This window comes from Ictidomys tridecemlineatus, chromosome 11 (assembly GCF_052094955.1).
Source record: "Ictidomys tridecemlineatus isolate mIctTri1 chromosome 11, mIctTri1.hap1, whole genome shotgun sequence".
NCBI classification, from domain to species: Eukaryota; Metazoa; Chordata; class Mammalia; order Rodentia; family Sciuridae; genus Ictidomys; species Ictidomys tridecemlineatus.
In genome coordinates, this window is record NC_135487.1 from 51,836,090 (window position 1) to 51,859,177 (window position 23,088).

General features: G+C 39.9%; 1 protein-coding gene across 6 annotated transcripts in view; it reads left to right on the forward strand.

Moving 5' to 3' along the window:
• Pde4b (phosphodiesterase 4B) overlaps positions 1-23,088 on the forward strand; it is a 513,928-nt gene that overhangs the window by 414,511 nt on the left and 76,329 nt on the right. For all 6 annotated transcript variants that reach the window (XM_078026453.1, XM_021731099.3, XM_021731098.3 and 3 more), the window contains one exon: positions 289-338. In XM_078026453.1, coding sequence (XP_077882579.1) covers positions 289-338 — 50 coding nt within the window. The remainder of the gene's footprint in view (positions 1-288; positions 339-23,088) is intronic.

Below are 23,088 nucleotides of genomic sequence, written 5' to 3' on the forward strand. Positions count from 1 at the left end.
GATGACTCCTGGGACAGCAAAACACCAAACAGAGGGGCTGACTAGGGACCTGGTAAACAACTTCCTTCCTGAAGAGTGAGAACATCCTGAGGCTGTGCAGAGGGAAATTCCAGGCCATCTGGATGTGAGAGAATTGTAGTCATCGACCCACGTTACAGGAGCCTGCCTTCCGGAGATAGCATTATGTCACTTGATGGCTCATTATGACCTGGAAAACTCCTCAGTGATCACAGCGGGGTGGGAGCATTAATACACGAACTCAGCCCTTCTTTTTCTCATTCTCCACAGGAGGTCCCCAGCGGCTAGTCAGCCTCCTGTCTCCAGAGTCAACCTGCAAGGTAGGCCATGTCACCAGAGCTATCTCCATGTTTCAAAATCAGAACTGTGCCTCTTATTCAGAACTGCCTTTGGAATAACATTTGTTTGCATGCTATGGCTCTCAGAAGAATGTCTCTTGGTGATTTTTTTTTTCAAAGGTATACTAAAACTTCACTTCATGCCAAGTAAAACCAAATTAAAAGCAGTATTTTTTTTAAAAAAAAAATTGCCCATTTTATGCTTGGGCAAATTTTCCAACTGTGATGGATGGAATGGGGCTGCTCTTTCCCACCAGAGGAGCAGCCATCAGAGCTGTGATGGAGTGCAGGCTGACCTAAGCCTTGAGGCTCCAGTGAATTCCAGGAGAGCTGACCTCAGTGACACCCCCCCCCCCCCCCCCGCCAGGTGCCCACACTGGCCTCAGGGGTTCCAAGGATATGTTAGTGGTTTCCTCTTAGCATCAATTATAGCTGTCACCACACCTACATCCCTACATCTTTTCCAGGTGTGAAACCGAAGGTTCTTCCAGGTCACAAATCATTTCTCGTGGAGATTTTCAAACTTTGTTCCTCCAAGGTGTTTTTTGTTACTTTCTTAAAAAAAAAAAAAAAAACCCTAATCTCTCATCATTCAGTACTGTGCATCTGCTTTTCCTGCAGTATTGAGAATGGTGAGAGGAAGGCCCACCATAAGGGAACACCATGCAGATGAGTTGAACACAAATTATTGACACAATACACAAACCATTAGATCACCTTTTTTTTTTAAGTCCAAATGCAGTTTTTCCCCCTTGATCCTGCACTACTCTTGTAGTAGTGAATTTCAGCAAAACAACAGAAGAAACTATTAAGATGAACTCAAAGCATACCCACCTCACATCTAACACTGCCTCTCACAAGATTCCATTTCTAGCAGCACGGTACCCTCCCGTTTAGACTTAGCTCTTCCCTACCTGGAAGTTCTGATCTCATGCTAGTACTATGACCATAAGTATCACGAAAGTATCACAAAAGCCCAGCTTCTAAAAGAAGGGAACAAAAGCTTCGATTCTATTGGCTCATGGGTTTCCAAAGTATTTATGGCAGACGCTTCTAAAAATATTTTTACAAAAGAAAGATAGCAGACAAGAATAAAAGTGAGAGAAAGACATTAAATAAGGATGAGTTTACTCTGGAGCCCCATGATAGGAAATAAATAGAAGTAAATAATACTATTAACTATGGACTTCAAAAACCTAGGGTGCTGGATGTACTGTTTCCTTTAGAAGTTTTACAAAAATAAACAAAATAGAGTGTTTTATCATATAACTGGTGTTGCATACTTGGAGATGAAAGGAGCTGGGTTTGAAACATCTATCATTTCATCTCACTAGCTGACCAGTCAGGTAACGGCTGCTGGTATTTCTGTTTGGCAAATTTGCTAAGATGTTTTTGAGATCAATTTGAATATTTAGACTGTTTCCTTGTTCTTGTGATACATACCGACAGATATTAGGACAATATGTGACATTTATGGTTCTATAAATTAGTTCATTAGCCAAAGATGCTGTTGGAAAGATTGTTTTGTGGTTTTTGGCACAGTAACTACAGCTTGGCAGCTAGAGATTCTTTTGCTAAATTCCTTTAAAACAATGGAGCACAGAAATGACAATACCACTTAGGCAATTTGTTTTTGTCTGTCTTTGTGGCAAACTACAAAAAATCCTGGCTTTTCACTGGGAAGAGAATGTAGTGATACCAATTATTACGTAATTATGGGTTTCAAAATCTTCTTAACCACAGTCAGAAAAGGAAGGAGGAGACACACATCCCGTGTTTTGTTCTTATTATCAGCTTAAATAAGTCAGGCAGATTTTTCCTGTTATTTTAATATTTATCAGCATATGACAAAGAGGTGTGTTTAAATAGAAACTTTAAAGGGGAATGAAAAATAAATGGCTCAGAGCAAACAGAATAGAGAACCAGAGTGGCTGCTTTGAAACATGATTTTTCATGATAATAAGATCAGATTTTCACTTATTAATACTGTACTCATGTATTTCAATTGAAATCTAAAATAAAAGATTAAAAAAATCCACAATAATGTAAGCAGATTTAGCAACAAAGTAGTTCATTAGCAAAGCGTGATTGATTCAGACAACTGCTTTCTTGCACACAAGCAAGTTTGAGAGAGAAAAAGTGGAATCTTCTTAAAAGGCAGCTTCTCTATGTCCTCCTACTTCTTCTCTTCCTCCTCTACCTCCTTCTCCTTCTCTTTATCTTCTATATAAATAAAGGAAGTACAACTCATTTTAACAGCTAATTTTCAGAAGTCAAAAAACTGAGACATTTATTCTTGCAAATTGATCCTTCACGCAAAAGTCAAAAGAAATCTCTCAGTTTGAAATACATTTTTTTTCTCATTGTTGAACCAAGCTAATTCTCAGCTCTCATAGCTCAACACAAATTTTTCTTTTTTGAAAAGACATTTAAATTTTTTTTATATATAATTGTTCCTTAATTGTGTCATGGCATTGATTTAATTCTGCGATGCATTGTAACTCCTGGCTGGAATGGCTTGTCCATTGGAGCTGAAGCTCCTGAAGGTTCAGGCTGTGCTATATTCCTCTCTTTATCATTCCCAGTGTATCAACAGTGATTTTCACATAGTAGAAATGCAATAAATGCTGAATCAACCAGGACAACCACATAAAATGTGGGGACTTCAACTGGAGGAAAATGCTCATAAAATTAATTTTTTAATAATGAGCCAGTATTTTTATCTCTGTGACTATGAAAAATATTCAGTCATGCTTATCTTTCATATTAAAATCAATTGCTGCATTGAATAATTGTGCATACATGTTCAGTGTGTCTGTGCATGTTTTGAATAAAAAGAGTTAAATCTAGCTGGGTTTAGTGATGCATGCCTGTCATCTCAGCTTCTCTGAAGGCCAGAGGATGCAAGTTCATGGCTAGCCTAGGAAATTTAGCAAGGCCCTCAGCAACTTGGCAAAACCCTGTCTGAAACTGAAAAATAAAAAGGGCTGGGGATGTGGCTCAGTGGTAGAGTACCCTGGGTTCAATCCCCAGTACCAAAAAATAGACAATATAAAAGAGTTAAGTCTTGAGGAGGAAAACTGAGAAGAGTAATGATTTTTCAACCCAGGGAGAAGAGCAGAGTGGAAGCCATATGCTCCCAGGTTGAGGAAAATCAGGCAATAAATCCTCCTGGGGGTGTAGAAAATGCAAATTCTGGAGTCTAATGAGCATCTCCATTTGTCTCACATTTTGCCTTTTCACAAGCTTGAAATCCAGGCTTTCTCTGTGTGGTGCTCAAGGATTGAAACAGAAAGTTTTAAAAAATAGAAGAGAGGAAACTCTAAAACAAGGCAGGAACTCGAATTCTGTCACCTCTACGTATTCAAAATGGAAAACTGAAATAATTCACAGGATTTCAGGCCCCAAAACTATCTTCAATAGAGAAAAATCACATCATGTAATTTTTTAATTTTATTAAGGATTGTAGGAATGTCATTAATGTGAGGATTTACTCAGAAAAACAATTACCAAGTGATCTCTGCCTTTGAAATGATTCTTTGCTTTATAAAAGGATTGGAGAACTATTGCTTTTAATAGTCAGCACCACTGAGTCATATGAATGTGACTTGATTTATAATAAAATGAACCATATATAATATTTTAACAGTCAAACTGATGTGTAAAGTAGGATGTTCTATACTATTTTTTTTTGTTCTAGAATTTTCCATGAAACATGTTGAGTAGGAACATCACCACTTGTAGATCAGATATTATAAGAATAACTTAGAAGTCCATGGTTCATCGAAAAAGACAGCAAACCACCCAAATGATTAGAAAATTGTCTTAAGGACTTCAGCCCAGACTGCTGCAGGTGCAGTCTATCTCAGCCTGGGTATCTACAGGCTTGGTTTATGGTGGTTTCTAACATTAGTCAATTAGGATGCATTTCTAGAAGAGACTGTGTTCAGAGAGATAAAATGAGGTAGTACAGCATTTTCCAGTAAAGTCTGAAATGGGTTGACCTAAGTGAAAAAACTGGTTTCGGTAGGTTTTTTCCAGTGCTTCAGAAAATATATTTCTTCTTATATATATATATATATATATATATATATCCAGGCTATTCTGAAGGAGGAAATGACTCTTTACCAGTTGACAAATGAAAGGTTTTCTCCTGGAAAGCCTATTTTTCTATGTTGGTTCTTCCCATATCTTTTCTTGATTATGAGTATTTCTGAGATTTGAGTGGAGGTACCAGATGCAGGATCTGTTCAAGGAGTAGATGAGAGCTCAGTTTGGATTGTCTTTGAGTCTAAGCAATTCAGAAAGTCAAAACATTGATTCAGTTCTTATTCTTTGCCAGAGTTTCCAAGGCCTGGAAAGAGAAAGGGGCACAGGGCTGTCTGAGAATCCAACAATGGCCTGAGAGCTCATCTATGTCAGATGACTGGAAATGAAGCCTAGCACAAGCGGAACCTTTGCTTGGTTTCTACATTAAGCAAGAAATGTCAGGCAGGATTACAACACTTATGGGCAAATAGGAATAAAATCAATCTTGTTACCAAAGGCTGTGTCCAATCACAATAAAGGACAGATTGGAGGAAATGACAAATAGAAAAAGTAGAAATATCAAACTATGTTTTCCTCAGCATTTTTAATGCTGTGTGACCTGAATTATTGGGATAAGTGGCTTAATTACCCACCTTGAGTGTTTAAGCAACCTGCATACAAAATGATAGGACGAGTACACCAGAAAAGTCCCAAGTAATTCTTAGAATAATTCCCTAAATGGTTGTTTTGTAAGAATTGCTTTTGTCTAAAATAGCCCTCTTGTGAAAGTTTACCCCCAGAGCATCAACACTTAGCTGTTTATATTGATTTGCAATTATTTCATATATGTCTAAAATTAAGTATGGGCAGTGGCAAAAACATTAGCAAGTTAGCTAAAGTGTGAATAGTTAAAATGTTACCCTTGAACAAACATTGCCAAAAATAATGCCCTGTTCACTGGCAGCTAATTTTACTCATTTAAAATTAATTTCTAAATTTAACATGGATATTTTTTCATATTAAATGGAACCTATGAGACCTGCAGCATCTAATCTCTCACCAGCTGCCTGAAGAGTTGAGTTCGTTCCGCATGGACTCCACTTCATGTTTTTTGTACTGCTGAGAAACACCATCCACCCACCCCCCTTGAAAGTTGGAATCATGCATGTTAGTAAGTATTTCAGTTATGCTATTGACGTCAATGGAGTCATTAAATAGATTGCTGGCCCTCCCAGAGGCAAATCACTGCCAGAGACCTAGATACAGACACGTTTTTTACAAAGACAACCATCAGGTTTTGCTATAGCAGTAAGCCAGAGAAAGGGAAAAGTTTATACTGTAGCAGACCTATCTCCAAACAGTTTCTTTCTTTCTTTTGCATTTTAGTTCCGGCCTTTCTTTCTCTTTGGTTACATACAGTAGGCTCAGAAAGATACCCAGATATTGTTCCCGGATGTTTTGTGTGCAAAAGTATCTCCTGTAATTAAGACCATGACAGGAGGTACCCCACTTGGAAAAATGAGTCTCACCTTTTGCTCTACCCAGCCAATCTTGATGTTTATTTGGTGGCTTAAATTATCTAGTCCAATCGCAATTGTCTGCGAGTAAGGTTGTGTTTGATATATATTTTTCTAAATAAACAGCTTCCTACACACACACACACACACACACACACACACACACACACACACACAATTTGTCCTTTCTGCTGCTTCCATGTGGCTCAAACTGCTGCATCTATGAATCAACCTTTCTTTATGCAGCCAGCACGGTGCTGGGGCACCGGGGCTGTGTAGCAAAGGGAGGAGGAGGCTGGGAAGAAAGATTCCCTTCTCCTGGCTGCCTCATGCAGTGCTTCTGCAGGAGGCTGTCCACGTGCCTGTGTCCTCCCAAACCCCAGCTGCTGCCTGCCTCAAGCCTGATCATGCAGCTCCCAGGCGTGTCAGAGAGCCCTTCAAAAAACAGCTGCCTCTTCCTGGATCTTCTTGACAGCTCTGTTTACCTGGGCAGCCTCAGGAGTCAGAGCCAAAAATTCACCTCACACCTGCATGCTTCCACCTCCCAGGCTCAATGTCAGGGAGCCACCTTCAGCAGATTTCTCAAAGTCTGGTTGTCAGAGTCTACCACACACTGGCTGTATAATCCTCCTCTCACTTCAGTCCCTGTCCTGCCACTCCCTGCTGTCCCAGGCTCATCACTAAGCATGCATATAAACTCAGCCATCTGAACACCTTTGGCAACCCCTTTTGGTCCATCTGGAGACCCGGATCCATCACCCCTCCACCACTCTTCCTTTTCCTGCATCCTGGCTTTCAGGAGCAACGTCACTAACCACCTCTTTTATCTCTCTTATTGTCTATATAACAGCCAGTGGTTGGTTTTGTTTGTTTTTTGTTTTTTGGGTTTTTTTTTTTTTTTTTTTTTTTTTTGTCTTTAATCTTCCCTCCTCTGTGTTTTCTCCATTGCTTCTCCTGGAGTTCAGTACGTTCTCATCCTACACCTGAACCATGACGGTCATCTTCAACTTGGTTCATAGTCTACCTTCCAATCCAGCTGCTATTCCGGTTCTAGAACTATTATTCTAAACCCAGTTATAGTTATGTTATTTTCTTATTTGGCTATTTTTAGCCTTTAAGATCAGATCCAAATTTCTTGCCAGGTATGCAAAGGCCCTTGGAATTTTGCTCCTAACTCCTTCTCTGACCTCATGACCCTTATTATACCCCCATGCACCTCACTGATGGCTGGACTTTTCTGAGAGTACTCTTCCTGCAAGTACTGGCTCTTTGGTCTCCCCACCTTTTTACCTACTCTTCCCTCTCCTTAGATTGCCTCTCCCCAAAAATATCATCACATATTCAGATCAGGGATTTTCTTACACTGAAACTATGAACAAGTTATGTTCTCTAATTCTTAGATTCTAGAGTCAGGTGAAAAAAATATATATATAGTCTTATTCTAGGCCTGGTATATAGTAAATGCTTACAAAACACTACTTCCCAATTGGAAAGTCCCTTTTTCATCCTTCCGGACTCATCCCATTTGCTGTCTCAGTCTCTTCAACAAACCCAAAATTATTGTTTGATTATGGTCTCAAAAATCTTAACTATTGTACTTGTCATATTAAGTTGTAATTATTTTATTAATCTCCTCCTCTTCTAAATCAAGAGCAGCATTCCAAATTCAAATACTAATCCTCTTTTTTTTTTGTAGCCCTGATGTATAACATAAAACATTATCAATGCCCAATAAATGTATGAGCAAATACAACTGAATGAATGCCTGGCCATGCCTGAATCCAAAAGTACTGTAAAGGAACTAGGTGCATATTTGGCTTTGTTCAGGCCTGCCTAAATATCTGCTGGCTCCCAGGGCATGTGTACAGCGCTGGCATCCCTGGCTGACCTTGACTACATGTGATTTTTTTCAATGCACTTGAAGTAACCTCTTTATTATATCACTTCAGCACAAAGTGGTCATGTTAAAAGAAATGGAAGAAAACAAAATGACTAAATATGTCGATATTTTCCTCTTAGTTTGTAGCACAGGACCAGACACAAAGTAGGTACTTCAATGGAATGCTAATTTGGGAATCTGAATCAATCTCTCAGGTTACTTCCCTGAGACTCAGTTTTCTTATCTGGAAAATGACCTTTTTAATATTCTGTTCCATAGGATTGTTGTTAGGATTAAATTGGAAATCCTAGGTAGAGTGCTTCTAAGTAAACCAGGCTGCCTCTTTCAAAGTCCAGCTCTCCTACTGGGTTTCTTTGGGTCAAATTACTTCAGATTTTTGTTTCTCATTTGCTTCAGCTCCAGCATTGGGTTGATTGGGTTGGATATTGCACCTGCTTCACATGTTTGTGGTGAGGATTAAACATGCTAACGTAGGTCAAGCATTTGGAAAGCTGCCGGCATTAGTGTTGGTGGTATCAGTCCATAAGCAGCCTCACACAGCGCCCAGTACAGGGCAAGCCCTCAGAGTGTGGTCCATAGAGAACAGGCCTTCTGGTAGCAGTAGGGAACCAAAACAGAAAGCTGTGCTGAGATGGTTCTGAAGGTTCCTGTCTACTTCCCTTCCATGGTAATACAGTAGTCCCCCTTTATCTGTGTTTCACTTTTCATGATTTCAGTTACCCTTGGTCAAGCATGATTTGTAAATATCAAGCTAAAAATTCCATTTAAAATTTCAAAATTTTATAATTGTATGCGCTTCTGAATAACATGATGAAATCTTGCACCATCCTGCTCCGTCCTGCCCGGGATGTGAATCACCACCTTGCCTAGCATATCCATGCTGTATACTCCACCTGCCCGTTAGTTGCTTTGTAGCCACGTTGGTTATCAGGTGACCACTGTGGTATCATAGTGCTGTGTTCAAGCAACCCTTATTTTACTCAATACAATAATTGAGCTGTTGTATCATTAGTTGTTGTTAATCCCTTACTATGTCTAATTTATACATTAACCTTTATCAGAGGGATGGATTTAAAAAAAAAAAACAGCATTTAAAGGGTTCAGTACTATCTGTGGTTTCAGGAGGTCTTGGAATATATCCCTTACAGTTAAGAGGGAACTACTGTACAATCTAAAAAATAAAATAAATAATTTATTTTTTAAAAAAAACCCTCTTTCTTTGAAGTTTAAGAGTCTTTCCCCTGCGACCATAAAAATCCAATGATGTAGAAGTAGATTTAGAGCTGAAGGTAGGATTCTCTAAGACATATAGTAGAAAGCCCAAGAGACAGAATGGAAACACTAAATATAAGAGGACCCTCAGTATGGTGGTTTCTCTTAAAAGCAGAGTGGAAAGAAGAAAGCCAAATTACTTAGGATTCTGATGAAATAGATCTGCATTGACTGAGAACTTTCTTTTAAATAAGCCGAGAGGAGGACAGTTTTAAGGTAGCATGATTACAGCTGTAGAGCTCATCACAACTGTACTGAAGTTCAAACCCACGATTGGCACACACCAATGCAGAAACAGGTTCTTTAATCCAAGCCACTCAGCAGGGAGAAGGAGAAGAATCAGAGAGAAGTTTGACTCCTTTGGAAAGATTTCGTGCCCTTTCCAGTTACTATGGAGAATGGGAAAACACCCTCATACTCACCTTACCCTCTTCTCCTCTCTTTAAAAGCAGGTCAGGGCTGGTCTGGAGGAGAACAATATGGACATTTGCTAGGAGAGAAAGGAGGAAGGAAGAGGACCCTCTAAGTTCCCTTTTCTGCATCCCGCATCCCTGAGACAGCAGGATCCTGGCGGCAGGGTGCATTCTGCTTGCGTACTTCTGATCACCCGCTGGCCAGCACATTATGGAGTCACCTCCAGAGCTGTTCTCGGAAGCCAGGAGCATTTCAGGGAACAGTTTTCACCCAAGAGAAGAGAAACAAAGCAGGGACTGTCCCCTTGAAATAGAGAACAGGCCACAGAACTCACTGGTTCATAGTTTATTGTCTTGACTTCCTCCTGGCCAGAAGCTGCTGACAAGGACCAAAAGTGACTCCTCAGAGTTTTGTGGACTTTTCCTAGCCCCTCTTTGGCTGTGTCCACGGAGTGAGCTGGGGCCATGGTAATCATCCAGCTCGACGGACGAGTGGAGGCAGTGGGTTAGAGAATGAAGGCTTTCTCTCTGCACCTCCTAACCACCAATTGTATTTGGGGATTTCAAATTTCTAGGGTCTAGAATGGATAGCCCTGCTAGCATAGCAAATTAGATCATTACCAAAGCTTAATGTGCCCTGTGTCTGATTTCAGGAGAGGAAAAGGAGCTAGTAGTTTTGACATTTCTGTTCTGTGCCAGGCGCTCTGCTAGGACCTTTTCATCTATCATCTCCCCTAATTTTGTGGATATTACTGTCACTATTTCATTGGTTTGAGAAAAGGAGTATCTGGGGTTTACTCAAAAGTGTAGTTAGCAAGTGATGACATCAGAATTGAAGCAGATCTGTGTTTCTTGCAACCAGTGCTCTTTCTGCCTGTAAACCATGGACATAATAGCTCAAGGGAAGGAAGGGTGCGTATGTCACAACAGGGGAACAAAAATGCTACTGGATTATCAGCAACCCTAATAACAGCTATTTTTAACAGTAATTATCTATTTTATTCCTTTCAACCATATTGATTTTAATCCAAGCAGTAATCAAATGCCTAAGTATTTAAAAAAGTATGTTTCATATGTGCTATTGTTCATTCATTCATTTCTGCAAAAAAACATGTGGAAGATGCTTATTGTATATAAGGCACTACTGTGGAGCATTCAGTGAGGAAGGGAATGCATTTAGACAGTGATTTCATAGAGCTTACAGTCTACCAAGTATCACATGAATAAATGAATGATTGTACATTGGATCATTGTAATGAAGGAAAGCATTGGGACTCACTGTTTCATCTGTAATGGTGGGAATAACACCAATACTTACCAAAAGGGTTGTGGTAACAGTTAAAGGAGTTATTATACATAAATCAAAATTTATAGCACTGTCTGGCACCTAATAGTATTTAATATTTGCTGTAATTATTATTGTCATTAGTTATTAGGGAACTAAAGTAGATTAGGCAACAAAAAGACCTTTGTAAATAAGTGACCTTGCACTTGAGACTTGAACACTGATAAGGAGTTGAGGTGGGTGGATGAGAGTAACCGACATCTCAAAGGTACTTCAGCCAGGGACTTGGCTTGTTAGAGCAATGGTGAGGAACAAGGCCAGCCAGACTGAGAGAGGTGAGGTCACGGCAGATGTGTATATTTTATTATAAATTCAGTTGATAGCCATTAAAAGATTTTGAGAAGTAGGTAGATATGGTCTGACTTGAATTTTAAATACAAAGCTTCTCTCTTAGCTCTAAGTGGGGGTTACTAGCACCTCCTGAGTGCTCCCCGATACTGAGCTTCTCTGTCCAACTGTCAGCTCTTGACCCTTCTATCCACCTAGGATTAAGATGGCTTTGGAGTTCGACTGCCTGAGTTTAGGTCCAGTTCTATTCTTTTCTTTCCCCATGATTGTAGACATTGATTCTATACCTATGGGCAAGGCTTTATCGTCTCTACAATGGGAATAATGATAGAACCTACTGCATAGAATTGTTAGAAGACAAAAATTAGTTCATTGTAGGAAAAGTGTCTGGCACACAGAAAGCATTAAATAGATATTAGCTGTTTTGTGTATTTTCTGCCTATTTTCTTAATTCATTACATCATTAGGCTTGACCCTCAATGCCTGGCACAGGACAGGTGCTCAAAAAATATTTATTGAATAGTGAATACACAAAGAAAGAGAGGTAATGTAGGCAATTGGAAGTAGCAGGGGAGAAAGATTGCTGTCCTTTCTGGAAAACGGACTTCCTGGAGTCTGTCTTGACAAGGAGTTTGCTTCTGGGGACAGAGAAACTTGAGTGACTTTGCAGCTGCCCAGCTGTTACAGCTTTGGGGAACTTGAAACAATGTCCATGGGACAAAAATTTGTTTCAAAATCTGTGATGCCAATGTGCACTGCCATCTGCACAAACAGAAAATTGAGCTTATGAAAGAGCTTTTTCATTCTCTTAGGCAATGTGACTATTTCTCTGGAAGGCAAAGGCAAGCCTTTATAAACCTCCAGAGTTCTCAATTTTCTGCCTTTGCAAGACGGATCCACCAAAAGAGTCAGTCGTCCTGCCAGGGACAGGACACGGTGACTTCCTTTTCAGCTCTCGTTGCTACAAAGGCCTTATAGGAACATGGGCTCAGTGCAAGGAAGGACACAAAACACCCTAAGTGTGGCACGTGAGCATTGGAAGAGTCTCTTCGTGTATTTGTAAGCTTGGAGACTGCAGGCATTCAGTACCACAGGCATCTTTGTTTCTTCATGCAGCTACATGGGGTACTTGCCTTGACAAACAGCAAATCTTCCAGTTCTCTGAATGTTCCAGTTCTGTACCATGTGTGTATGCACACACCAGCATGCCTGAGCATTGGTCTGTTACTTTTCTTTTCCAGGGAAAAATCGGAGTTCTTTGCATGTATTTTGTCAACACAATGGGGCTCTGTTCTCACTGACCTGCTTTTCCATTATTTCTTTCCTTTCTCATTGCAAGTGTAGCCTGTCTGCCTCTTTTCACCCACAGATCATTTTCTAGGCCTTCCTGAGTTAGCTCTCTCTTTATGCCCCTCACACTTCCCAGCCACCTTCTGTATAATATTCTCAGTCTAATTTAAAGTTTGATCTCTGGAAACCTCCTATGGTTAGTCCTGTCTATTATCAGTAATTACTTCATTCATGTTGTATTGGACCATACATGTCCTGTGTTTTCCTACATCATTCACCCATGTGTTCAGGTGGTATGTATTTCTTAAGCCACATCCTTTAATTATGGCCTGATACCGGGAGGCAAAGAGTCACTCCTATAAATAAGACCCAGTCTCTGATCCTGAGTGTGCACCTTCTGGAAATAAAGAATATGATACATGATGATGAGCATATCAGCCAGGGTCTTCCAGAGCTAGGAGTGGAACTCTGGCTTGCTCGGCACCAACTAAGAGTGCTGCAGATGATACCTACCTGTTCTAAAGGTACATTCCCAGGTCATGATATTTGCATCTGGTGTTCCAGTCACAATGACTTCCTGTGCTACATTTAAGCTTTTCCAGATTCTAGAACTAGAATTTAGGAGAAATTAGGAGAAAAGATGCTTTGGGTTCTCATCTTCTTTTAGAGAATTGAGCCAACAGGGAAGTGACTGTGCCTTCCTCTCTTCCAGGAGTGAGTCTCCCACTGGAAGACCATGGGGTTTGGGAATAGGAAATCTTGGCAGGGAGAGGAGGAATTTTTAGGGCAGAGCAGAGCTTACCTACTGCAAGAAAGCTATCCCTGGCATCTGACATCACAAGGATATAGTTAGATTTTTGATCTATAGTGAAACTGGGATATGTCTTGCTTGAACACAAGGAGGTAGCTCCCCACTTATAGACTAGCTCTGGAAAGTCCCATTGTATATAATTTTCTTTGTTCAAGTTCTCTACCTTAGGTGAAACTGTGTGACTTAGGGGAAAGTGCACTGAGCTGGAGATCAAAAAAAAACCTGAATTGGAGTCCTCGTACCAATCAGATGTGTGACCTGAAGTCAATCCTTTAACCCTTCCAGACTTGGTCATCTTCATTTTGAATCTTTGAGTCTAGATTCCATTTCAGAGCCCTCAATCTTCTAGAATGGCCTGTGATCTAGATATGGTGGTGTGGGGGTGTTGGGATGGAAAATTATTTTTCAGAAAAGAAATGGCCCCTGAGCTAGTAACTGGGGAATCTGGAGTTCCATCAAGCCAAGGTGTTCTTGAGTGCACTGAATTGGAGATCAAGGTGTTCTTGAGTGCACTGAGTTGGAGATCAACGTGTTCTTGAGTGCACTGAGTTGGAGATCAACGTGTTCTTGAGTGCACTGAGCTGGAGCACCTTTCACTTCCACCCTGACATCAGGCCCCACCATGATTCCATAAATCAGTGTGTCTTTAATGTTCTCCCAATCCCTTTTAGCCTTGTTGTTGGTACAATGCAATAGCAAATCTTTAGTGAATGCCTAGGAGTGCTAAAGAAACAAAACAGAAAGGGACCTGGTGCCTCATTAAGCTTAAAAGCATTTTTGTAGGAAGATTCCGGATCCAAACTGCCTCCGTTTAGATCCCAATTATACTATTTTTTAAGCTAATTACTTTTTAACACTTTTACACACCCCAGATTTTCTTCTTTCTCATTTTTTTCATCCTTCTTGTTATAAAGGATGTTATAAAGGATGAATGTTATTTCATATAATACACTGAAAATTGTGCCAGTCAGAGTCATGATGGATTACACCATTGACGTAGTTGTGACAATTGTGTATTTGTCACCCACCTTGAGCCAGGCATCTCAGGAAGTTGAAATTGGATCTTGTTCATTAGCACTTAATGTATGACTATTAGAAACAATTATCAAAAATATCCATAATGCTTCTGTTATATGAAAAGCCCTCTGATAGATCCTTGGATTAGTTTAGAAACTAAACTCTTTAGAACTTACCTTGGGAAAAATATTACCATGCCTTAGAGCTTATTTTAGTGTAATTTGGAGACTTTTTCTTTTTAAAATATTCTTCCTTTCTTTCCTTTTTCTTTATTCTTTTTCTTTCTCTTTTCTTCCCCTTTGTTTATAAAGGATACCAATGAGTAGGGAGACATTCTAGTATACACTGACTAACTTAATCAGGTGAGCTGTCCAGGAGTGGGTGGTTAGCCACATGCTAATAGGAAGGTTAATCTTTCTTAAAAGAGAAACATCTTTCAGAACTCTGGTCAGACAAGAGAGAGTCATCTGCTTTTAATATGTTTTCTGTATCAGAGAGAGAAGAGAAAGACTCATCCTCTCATTCACTCACTGTCTAGTTCACTAATCCATTCACTCTAAAAGCACCTAGTGAGTACTCACTGCTACAACCTGAATCAGGCGTTGTCCTGGGTCATGGAGACACAGGTATGAGTAAGCCATAGTTTCTTCCCTGAAGGAGCTCATAGTCTTGTGGGCATACAAACAGAGGTTGATATATAATTCGGTGTGATAAGAATTTGCCAGAAGCATGAATAGAGTGCTCTGGAAGGATAGAAGAAGGCAGATAGCTAGAAGCAGAATCCTATCTTAGGTAAAAATCACACTTTGTACAGCACTATGCCTAGGAAATTTACAAATTGGGTTTTATGGAATTTTAAAAATTAGTATTTCTTGCAGCTGGGTCCTTCTTATATGGCTTAAATTTTAAGTCATTTCAGTTCAAGTCAACACATTTACTGAGCACCTATTCTAAGCAAGTAAATTAGGAGAACACACCTTCATTTTGATCAGGGCCACTAGAATAAGGAATGTACAGGAGATACAATTTGAGCTCTGCCTTGAGGGATGGGTGAGACTTCAAAAGACAAAGTGAGAAATACTGTTTAAGAAAGCAGATTAGGCTCAAGCAAAGGTGTAGAGTCCCAAGAAGTGTGAGTTGTTACTGGAATGAAAGTTATCCTGACATTGTGAGGGTAGGGGGACAGAGCAGGAGGTTGGGCAGGAAGGATGGGTAGGAAAAAAAACTAGAGGGTTAGATGGTTTGTTATATCTATCACACAACTGAACTTTTATTTCATGTGCAGTGAGAAGACACTGATATTTTTCAAAAGGGTGGTACATTACTGGAGTTATGGTGTGGGGGACAATTGATATAGCATTGCTGTGGTGAAAGAAAATAGAAACAAACCTGAAGTTAGAAGACAAGGGAGAGAGATACGAAGTCCAGTTCAGCCATCAGTTAACTGTGTGATTTTGAGCAAGTTTGAAACCATTTCTGAACTTTAGCCTCCTCCTCTATACTATAAGCAAGGTGAAACCCATTGTAAACAACAGCAGCAACAATCACAGTAATTTTTATTGATTGCTACTCTGTGAGCAGCATTGTGCTAGACCATTTACTTGTAATGTTTAAGCCTCAAAACAATGATATGGGTCCTTAAAAAGTTCAATATAAATTAACCTATATGGCCCACCAGTACCCCTCTTAAATATCTATACAAGAGACCCCAAGACATGTATCCACAAAAAGGCTTGAACACAAATGATATTACAAGCATTATTTATGGCAACCAAAAATTGCAAACAACCTAACTGCCTATCAAATGATACTGGCTAGACAAAATGTGCCATGTCTATGCAACAAAACAATATTTACAGATAAGAAACAAACTAAAGATATGTGCTGTGTAAGACACAGAGGACCCTCGTAAATGATATGCCCTGTGCAAGAAGTCAGATAAGGATACCAATCATTGTATTATGGTAATTATATGAAATGTCCTGAGAAGGCAAAGCTATAAAGACAAAGAATATATTGCTTATTGCCTGGGGGTAATGCCAGGAGCAGAGATTAATAGTAAAGTTGCATGAGGGATCCTATTAGGGTGATAAAAATGTTTTTAAACTGATTGGCGTTGAGGGTTATATAACTGAGTAAGTCTGCTAAAAGATCTTTGAACACTTGAAAAAGTGAAGTAAATGATCTGCAAAATATGCCTCAATAAGGTTATTTAACAAACCCAAACCAGCTCTGCCAATTGGACACTATTCTTACTCCTACTTATCATATGAGCATATCGACTTTCCTAGTCTTCCCCCCAAAATAGTAGAACTAGGATGCAACACTCTCCCTGCCTGAACCTGAGCCTGTGCTCTTGGCCACTGTCCATATTGTATCCTCCCTCATGTCACTGAATTAAATGTAGGATGCTTGGTCACATTGTGCACGGAGCAGGCCATGGTTGGCTCTCAAACAATCATAGCTCACTCTGACTTGAGTGGCCCCAGGCCAGATGGAGTGGAGGGCTGCACAGTGGTCCTATCTGGAAATACCAGAAGCCTACCCGGGATGCTGTTGGGAGAAAGAACAGAAGATGTAGCTGAAGCCAAGTATGGCTGTGCTCTCACTTCTACTAGACTTTCACTTCTCTAAATGAGCCTTTGAGAGACTTGGTTCTGTTAACAAGGGAAGACAAAGAACAGAGGTCTTCCCTTCCTTTGGCAAACAGCTGACACACTTTCCCATCATAAACTTTGTCATTCAGGATGTAAAACCAAATCCAACAACCCAACCCAGCCAGAAGGTTAAATAAATAATTACTAAATAAATAAGAGTTCTTCTTCCCGCACGAGTCTGTGTAGAAGAAGCCACGTGCTTCTGCTGATTGAAGTCTACTAGTTAATTTTTCTTCTTGTTTAAATCTTTTTTTTTTTGCAGGGGGGGAGGGGGCCCTACTTAGGGTTATTAGCTAGAACTTTGAGAAACTGAAAAGTTTTATGTTTTGCTTTACATTTTCCCATCATGAGCCCCATCATTAATGACAGCTATGAATCACAGGTAAGGCAGCACACCTCACATTTCATCTTTTATTTTGAAATGCTCTTAAAACTCCAAAGGCAGAAATGTAGTCCTCAGCCTTGGCAGATGCAGGACTAGGTGACTTAATGGGGTTTTTCCCCCACATGACTTTCTATGACTGATACTTTGTGGCACTGATGTGCCTGCCACATTGTGAAACTTTATTATTAATAAATCCACATTTCCCAAAACAAACAAGACAGTATGGCAAACAGTGGGGTTTACTCTGCATACATCTGAGTTGGTTTTTCATCATTTCCTTGGACCAGTGTATTGGAGCTTCCCCATTGCATGGGTGAAAAATAAACGCGAGAATTCACGGTTTGCCTATTTTGGCAACATAAACATGGGACAATTTGTGGTCACAGAGTCAGGACTTCTTGTTCCGGAGGACTTGGTAGCCAGCGGATGGGGCTGTGAGCATCCTTAGGGAGGACAATATTGAATCTGGAAGTGCACAGGACTCAGCCCATGTGGTAGAGAGCTCCAAATACTCCCTGGTTTTATGACATTAAGTCTTTGAGTCACTGTCCCCCCAAAGCCAGGAAAAGCTAGTGTATGTCTGCCCTGGTAATTAAGTGTTCAAGCTTGAAGAAGTTTGGAGAAATCTTAAACGCAGCAAAACTAATACTGCCAGCTTCCTTCGCTGCTACAAGAAATTAACCGAGTCACAGCCTATTCAAAATACCTAGTTCCTTGGCAGTAATTTGTAACAAGACCCAAGCACTGTGAGCTGAGGGCCAGTGGGGGGCTGTTATATGACAATAAAACTCTCGTAAGTGGTGTTTTTCTCCTTAGTGAAGAACTTCAGAGCAGTCCAGCCCCCTCTGTTGGCAATTTGAATTAATCTCTGAACCCAACCATTTTGATTTGACTCGATCAGAAAAGAAATAGAAAGACAGTGAGCTTTGGAGACTAGTAAGTCTGCATCCCACATTGCCTATGTGTTAGGTGGAGTTTGAAGTCACCGAAGAAAACGCCTGTTTAAACATGGTGTAGCTCAGAAGCTGGCCATTGCCTCACATTTAGTAGATACTTTGTAAATATTTGATGCTGAAAACATAAGATAAAGGTATAGCACCAGCAAAGATAGCCTTTAGTCTCTATTCCTCTGGTAAAATAGACGTCATCACACCTTCTTCACAGGAGCTGGGAAGTGACCTTTGATGGTAGTTGCGGATGAATACTTTGGAGCTTTCATTCTTGGGCCCAAATTCTGGCTCATCATTTGTCAGCTCTGTGGTTATGAGCAAATCATTTTTCTTTGCCTCAGTTTACCAAACTCAAATTGTACTATCTTCCCCTTAGCTTTATTGTGGGGATTTAATGAACTAATTCCAATTTAGTTCTTAGACCAGGCCCTGGTGCATATTATGTTCTATAAACATGTTTGTTAAATTAAAGAAAACGGAAGCTTGGTTTGCTATGAGAATTAATAAGTGTTACTATTACAAAGGCCCGACATTGCCAGTCACAAAAACTGCTTTATGAGTAGTAAAGAACTTTGTTTGTCTCCATCTCCTCAACCAGTGCTTAGCTTGGAATAAATACACAAAATAGAGTATAAATATTGATTGAGTGCTATCAAGAAGATTTTGTGAGTTAGAAATATGGGGAAGGGGGGCTGTGGATATAGTTCAGTTGGTAGAGTGCTTGCCTCACATGCACAAGGCCCTCGGTTCAATCCAAACATCACAAAAGAGAGAGAGAGAGAGAGAGAGAGAGAGAGAGAGAGAGAGAGAGAGAGAGAGAGAAAGAAAGAAAGAAAGAAAGAAAGAAAGAAAGAAAGAAAGAAAGAAAGAAAGAAAGAAAGAAAGAAAAAAAGAAAGAAAGAAAGAAAGAAAGAGATGGGGAAGGGTTTCATCAAGGACAAGGAACTCAAGCTGGACCTGGGTTAGGGATTAAATGGCAGAGGCAGGGAGTTCACAGAGGAGGCATATAATCTGCAAAAGCTGGAGGAAGGAAGGATCAGGTCACAGTCACAAGATGCTCTATCACCCACAGGACTTGGCCCCAGTTTCTGGGAGAACAATTTGTCATGGTCCAACTTTTTAAGAGAGTTTGGCCAAACCTCTGCTTTAGTTCTACAGTTTCAACTGCTGAATATTAACGCTTTGGTAGCAGCTTACTTACTGAGTTACTTATGGAGAAAGTACGTGTGTAGTCCCCATGCATTCTGTGGGGCAGTGGTGAGTAAAACGGAAATGGACCTTCCATCCCTTTGACCCAAAAGAGAAAGACAGACTATAAACAAGAAAATAAACTAATTTTGGTTTAAGTGCTTTAAAGGATGTTAAGGGGTTACAGCAGTAGCAAATAATAAGAGGTGACAGAGGGTTATTTAGATGGGAAAATGGAAGAAGATTTTTCCAAGGAGGTGATGTTTTCACAGAGGATAGAAAGTTAAGAAGGAATAAGGGACTATTCTGGCTGGGGAACGCTTCAAAGGCCTTGAGAGTGGTCTGTTTTAGAAAGAAGACCAATGTGACTAGAGTGGAGTGAGCTGGGAATGAGTACTAGAAAATGGAGTCGATGGTGCATGGGTAGTGCTGGAGCTTGTGGGGGTCTCATAAGCCATGCTAAGCAGTGTGGATTATATTACAACAAATTAGAAACTGCTCTAAAAATTGAAAAATTATACATTTTGTTGAAACTCTCTCATACTTTAATGTGCATGATAAATTGGATTAGGGGGGTGGGGAAGGAGGTGACAGGAATGGGGCTTCCAGGCTGTGTTGAGAGTTCATTAGAGATTTGCAATCAGGACTACAAAGTGAATCTAAAACATAATGAAAGTGATTTATCATAGTACCCAGCCATCATCTTCAACAGCCTGACTTAATTGACATCTAATGTGGAGGTAAGGATAATTTCCAATGCCAGGAGTATTAATCAAGCCCATGAGAATCCCCTCCTAGTATCCTAGCCTTAAATGTATTTTCATGAGGCCACTTTGGAGATTTGGCCACAGGGAGCCTTCCACCCACCATGCTGGTCCTCCATCCTAGCATCCTAGCTGTGGTGTCCGTGAAATAATGATAGGCAGAGTGAACTATAGCAGCCCATCAGGAGAAGAGCTGATTGAGACTGTGAGAGACTGATGGGTGAATTTAAACTTTATACCTATAAGAGGTCCAAGCCGGGTGCTCTGTCCTGATCTACCTCACAGCTTGCCAGGGTTCTCAGTGGGGCAAGGGTATCTCCTCTACCCAGGAATTCACCAGCAACTCTCCCATTTACCAAAATTTCATGAATGGGGAAGGGGTGTTCAATCTGTACTTGATACGTAATGCTTTAAAATAACAACAAATACCAATAGCTAATGTTTATTGAACGGGGCTAAGTGCTTTTATAGGTGGAATTGTTCTTAATCTTTGAAACAACACAGTCAGGTAACAATCCTTACAATTGCCACATTAGAGATAGAACACTGAACTTTATGCAGATTAACCACTTTTTCTAAGATTGGAAGCTAACAAGTACAGAAGTCAAGAGTAGATACAAGGCAATTGAGTCCAAAGCCTCAGCTCTTTCAACAAGGATTGTGTGACAGCAAGTCAGGGAGTATATTTGACAGATCAAGTTGCTGCATGTATCTTCTGCTGCCATTCCACACATTTTACCAGGGAAAGGTATGGGGTTTATTTCCAACTATATGAAGACCAGTTTCTATTCTCTGATCTTCTCAAAATAAGGGACTAATTTATTGGGGACAGTTAGAGAATTAATGGATTTTACACATATATTTCTTTTCTTTTGGAGCATCAGCCTGTTAAAAAGTTTATGGATTACTGGTTTTTCAGCAAGCCTGGTGACCTACATTAGGAATTTCCCCTGAAGTCAAATGTACTGAAATGTGACACAATATAAACCAAGCTCCATGGGCCCTAAGAACTGGTGATGACCTCACCTTTTCCCACTATGTAATTATGAATTGAGATTTGATCTTTAAAACAAATTCTAGATGATTGAAGTAAATAAGAAAATTTCAGTCTCAAATATCTGGGTGTCATAACTGTCTAGGTTATTTGTGTATATACAGATGGTAAGGTCTCAATGACTGCCTACTTTGGGGTGGCTGCAGCCTGTGAACTGTCTTTTCTGTACATGAAGAATGTGTAGATTTGCATGGATCCACCCTCACTCTCTACATATAATCAGAGAAAATGCTACTCATTAGTACTGAACTTGATATTTCAATTTCTATAATAGGGTCTGGAGACTCTGCATTTTTAAATAAAGCCCCAAATGATTCAAGCTTAAAAATGAATAATCATCCTTTAATTGTTTGATTTCTTTCCTGTCCTTTCCATATTGAGAATAATTAAATGATATTGTCTCACAGGTTTGACTCTCACTGCAATGATAAATAATAAAAACCAATATCTGATTGAATGCTTACTCTGAGCCCCTGGGTGCTTTATGTTCCTCTTTCGTATGTAACAAATTTTTAGGCAGAGACTATCACTACTTCTATTATAAAATAAGGAAAATGAAATGAAGGGAGGTTGAGGTCACACACAGTTGTTACTAAAAGGCAAAATGAGAACTGAGAATGTCACTATACCCTTTGAAAGTCAAATCATTTATATCCAGACGTGTATATAAATCACAGCTTTACTACTCACCAGCTTAAATATGAAGTTAATAATACTTATTTTGCATGGCTATTGTAAAAAAGACAGAACAATATATATAAAGCATCAGGTACACACCTTCCAGGTTGTAGATGCTCATTAAGTGGTGGCTGTCATTATTAGATGGAGACAGCTGCAAGGTCAAGCAAGTACTCCATGATTTTGATTGCCATAATGAGTAAACATGTACTTGTCCCATATAAAACACAGTCTTCTCTCACTGTCTTCAATGTCCCAGTTAACCGTGATAATCAGCACTACCTCCTCCTACCCTTTGTTCTTTTAGATGTGATCAGTGCCTGAGACTCCCTAAAACGCTAATTCTACATAATTCCAAAAGTGACATAAATATTTCTGTTGTTTCTCTGTCCTTTCTAAGTAAGTTTGAATGAAGTCAAGATATATTTTTTAATAACTTTAGATATTGATGTTTGCAAAGGGCCAGAGCTCCCTGGGGGTAAGTTGAAAACAAACTCAGCTGGAATGTTTGGTGACCTAGAAGCCCAGACCTGCTATAATTACCTATTTGGGGATGGCATGGTAACCTCTGGCCCATGGCATTTGGCTTAGTGGTTCTGATTGTGACATACGATGATTCAGGTTTTCTCAGGTACACAGGAGAGCTTCACAAATGACCTTTATTGAGGTTCTTGAGGTCAGGCAAGGAAGGAGGGAGAGGAGCACTGGGCACTGTACACAAAGCAGCTTTCTTTTTACATGGCTTGTTTTGACAAGTGTCCCCTCACATGCAGCAGCCATTTGCTATGGGGCTCTTGGCAAAGTGACTAATATGTGACAGAAATGTAGGGCAAATTTGAAATCCCCTCGGGAATCACCCTCCTGAGCAAAATGTTAGCCATCGGATTGTAGCTCAATGAGTCTATTTCTGGTCATTCACTTCTTTGATCACTCCTTTTTCTTTATGATAATTTTAAAGTTGGTTGAATTGAATATTTACTAAATACCTGCTATATAGATTGCATGTACTATGCCAGGTTTATGGAGGATAGAGTCTGGGCTAAAATTATAGAATCTCTGGGATTCATCCTCCTGATCTGTCAAGCAGGAATTAGGACTACATCTATTAACTCTCAAGTTCTGTGAATAGCTTAATAAGGCAATATTTCACCATTGCATCTTCAAAATTTGAAGA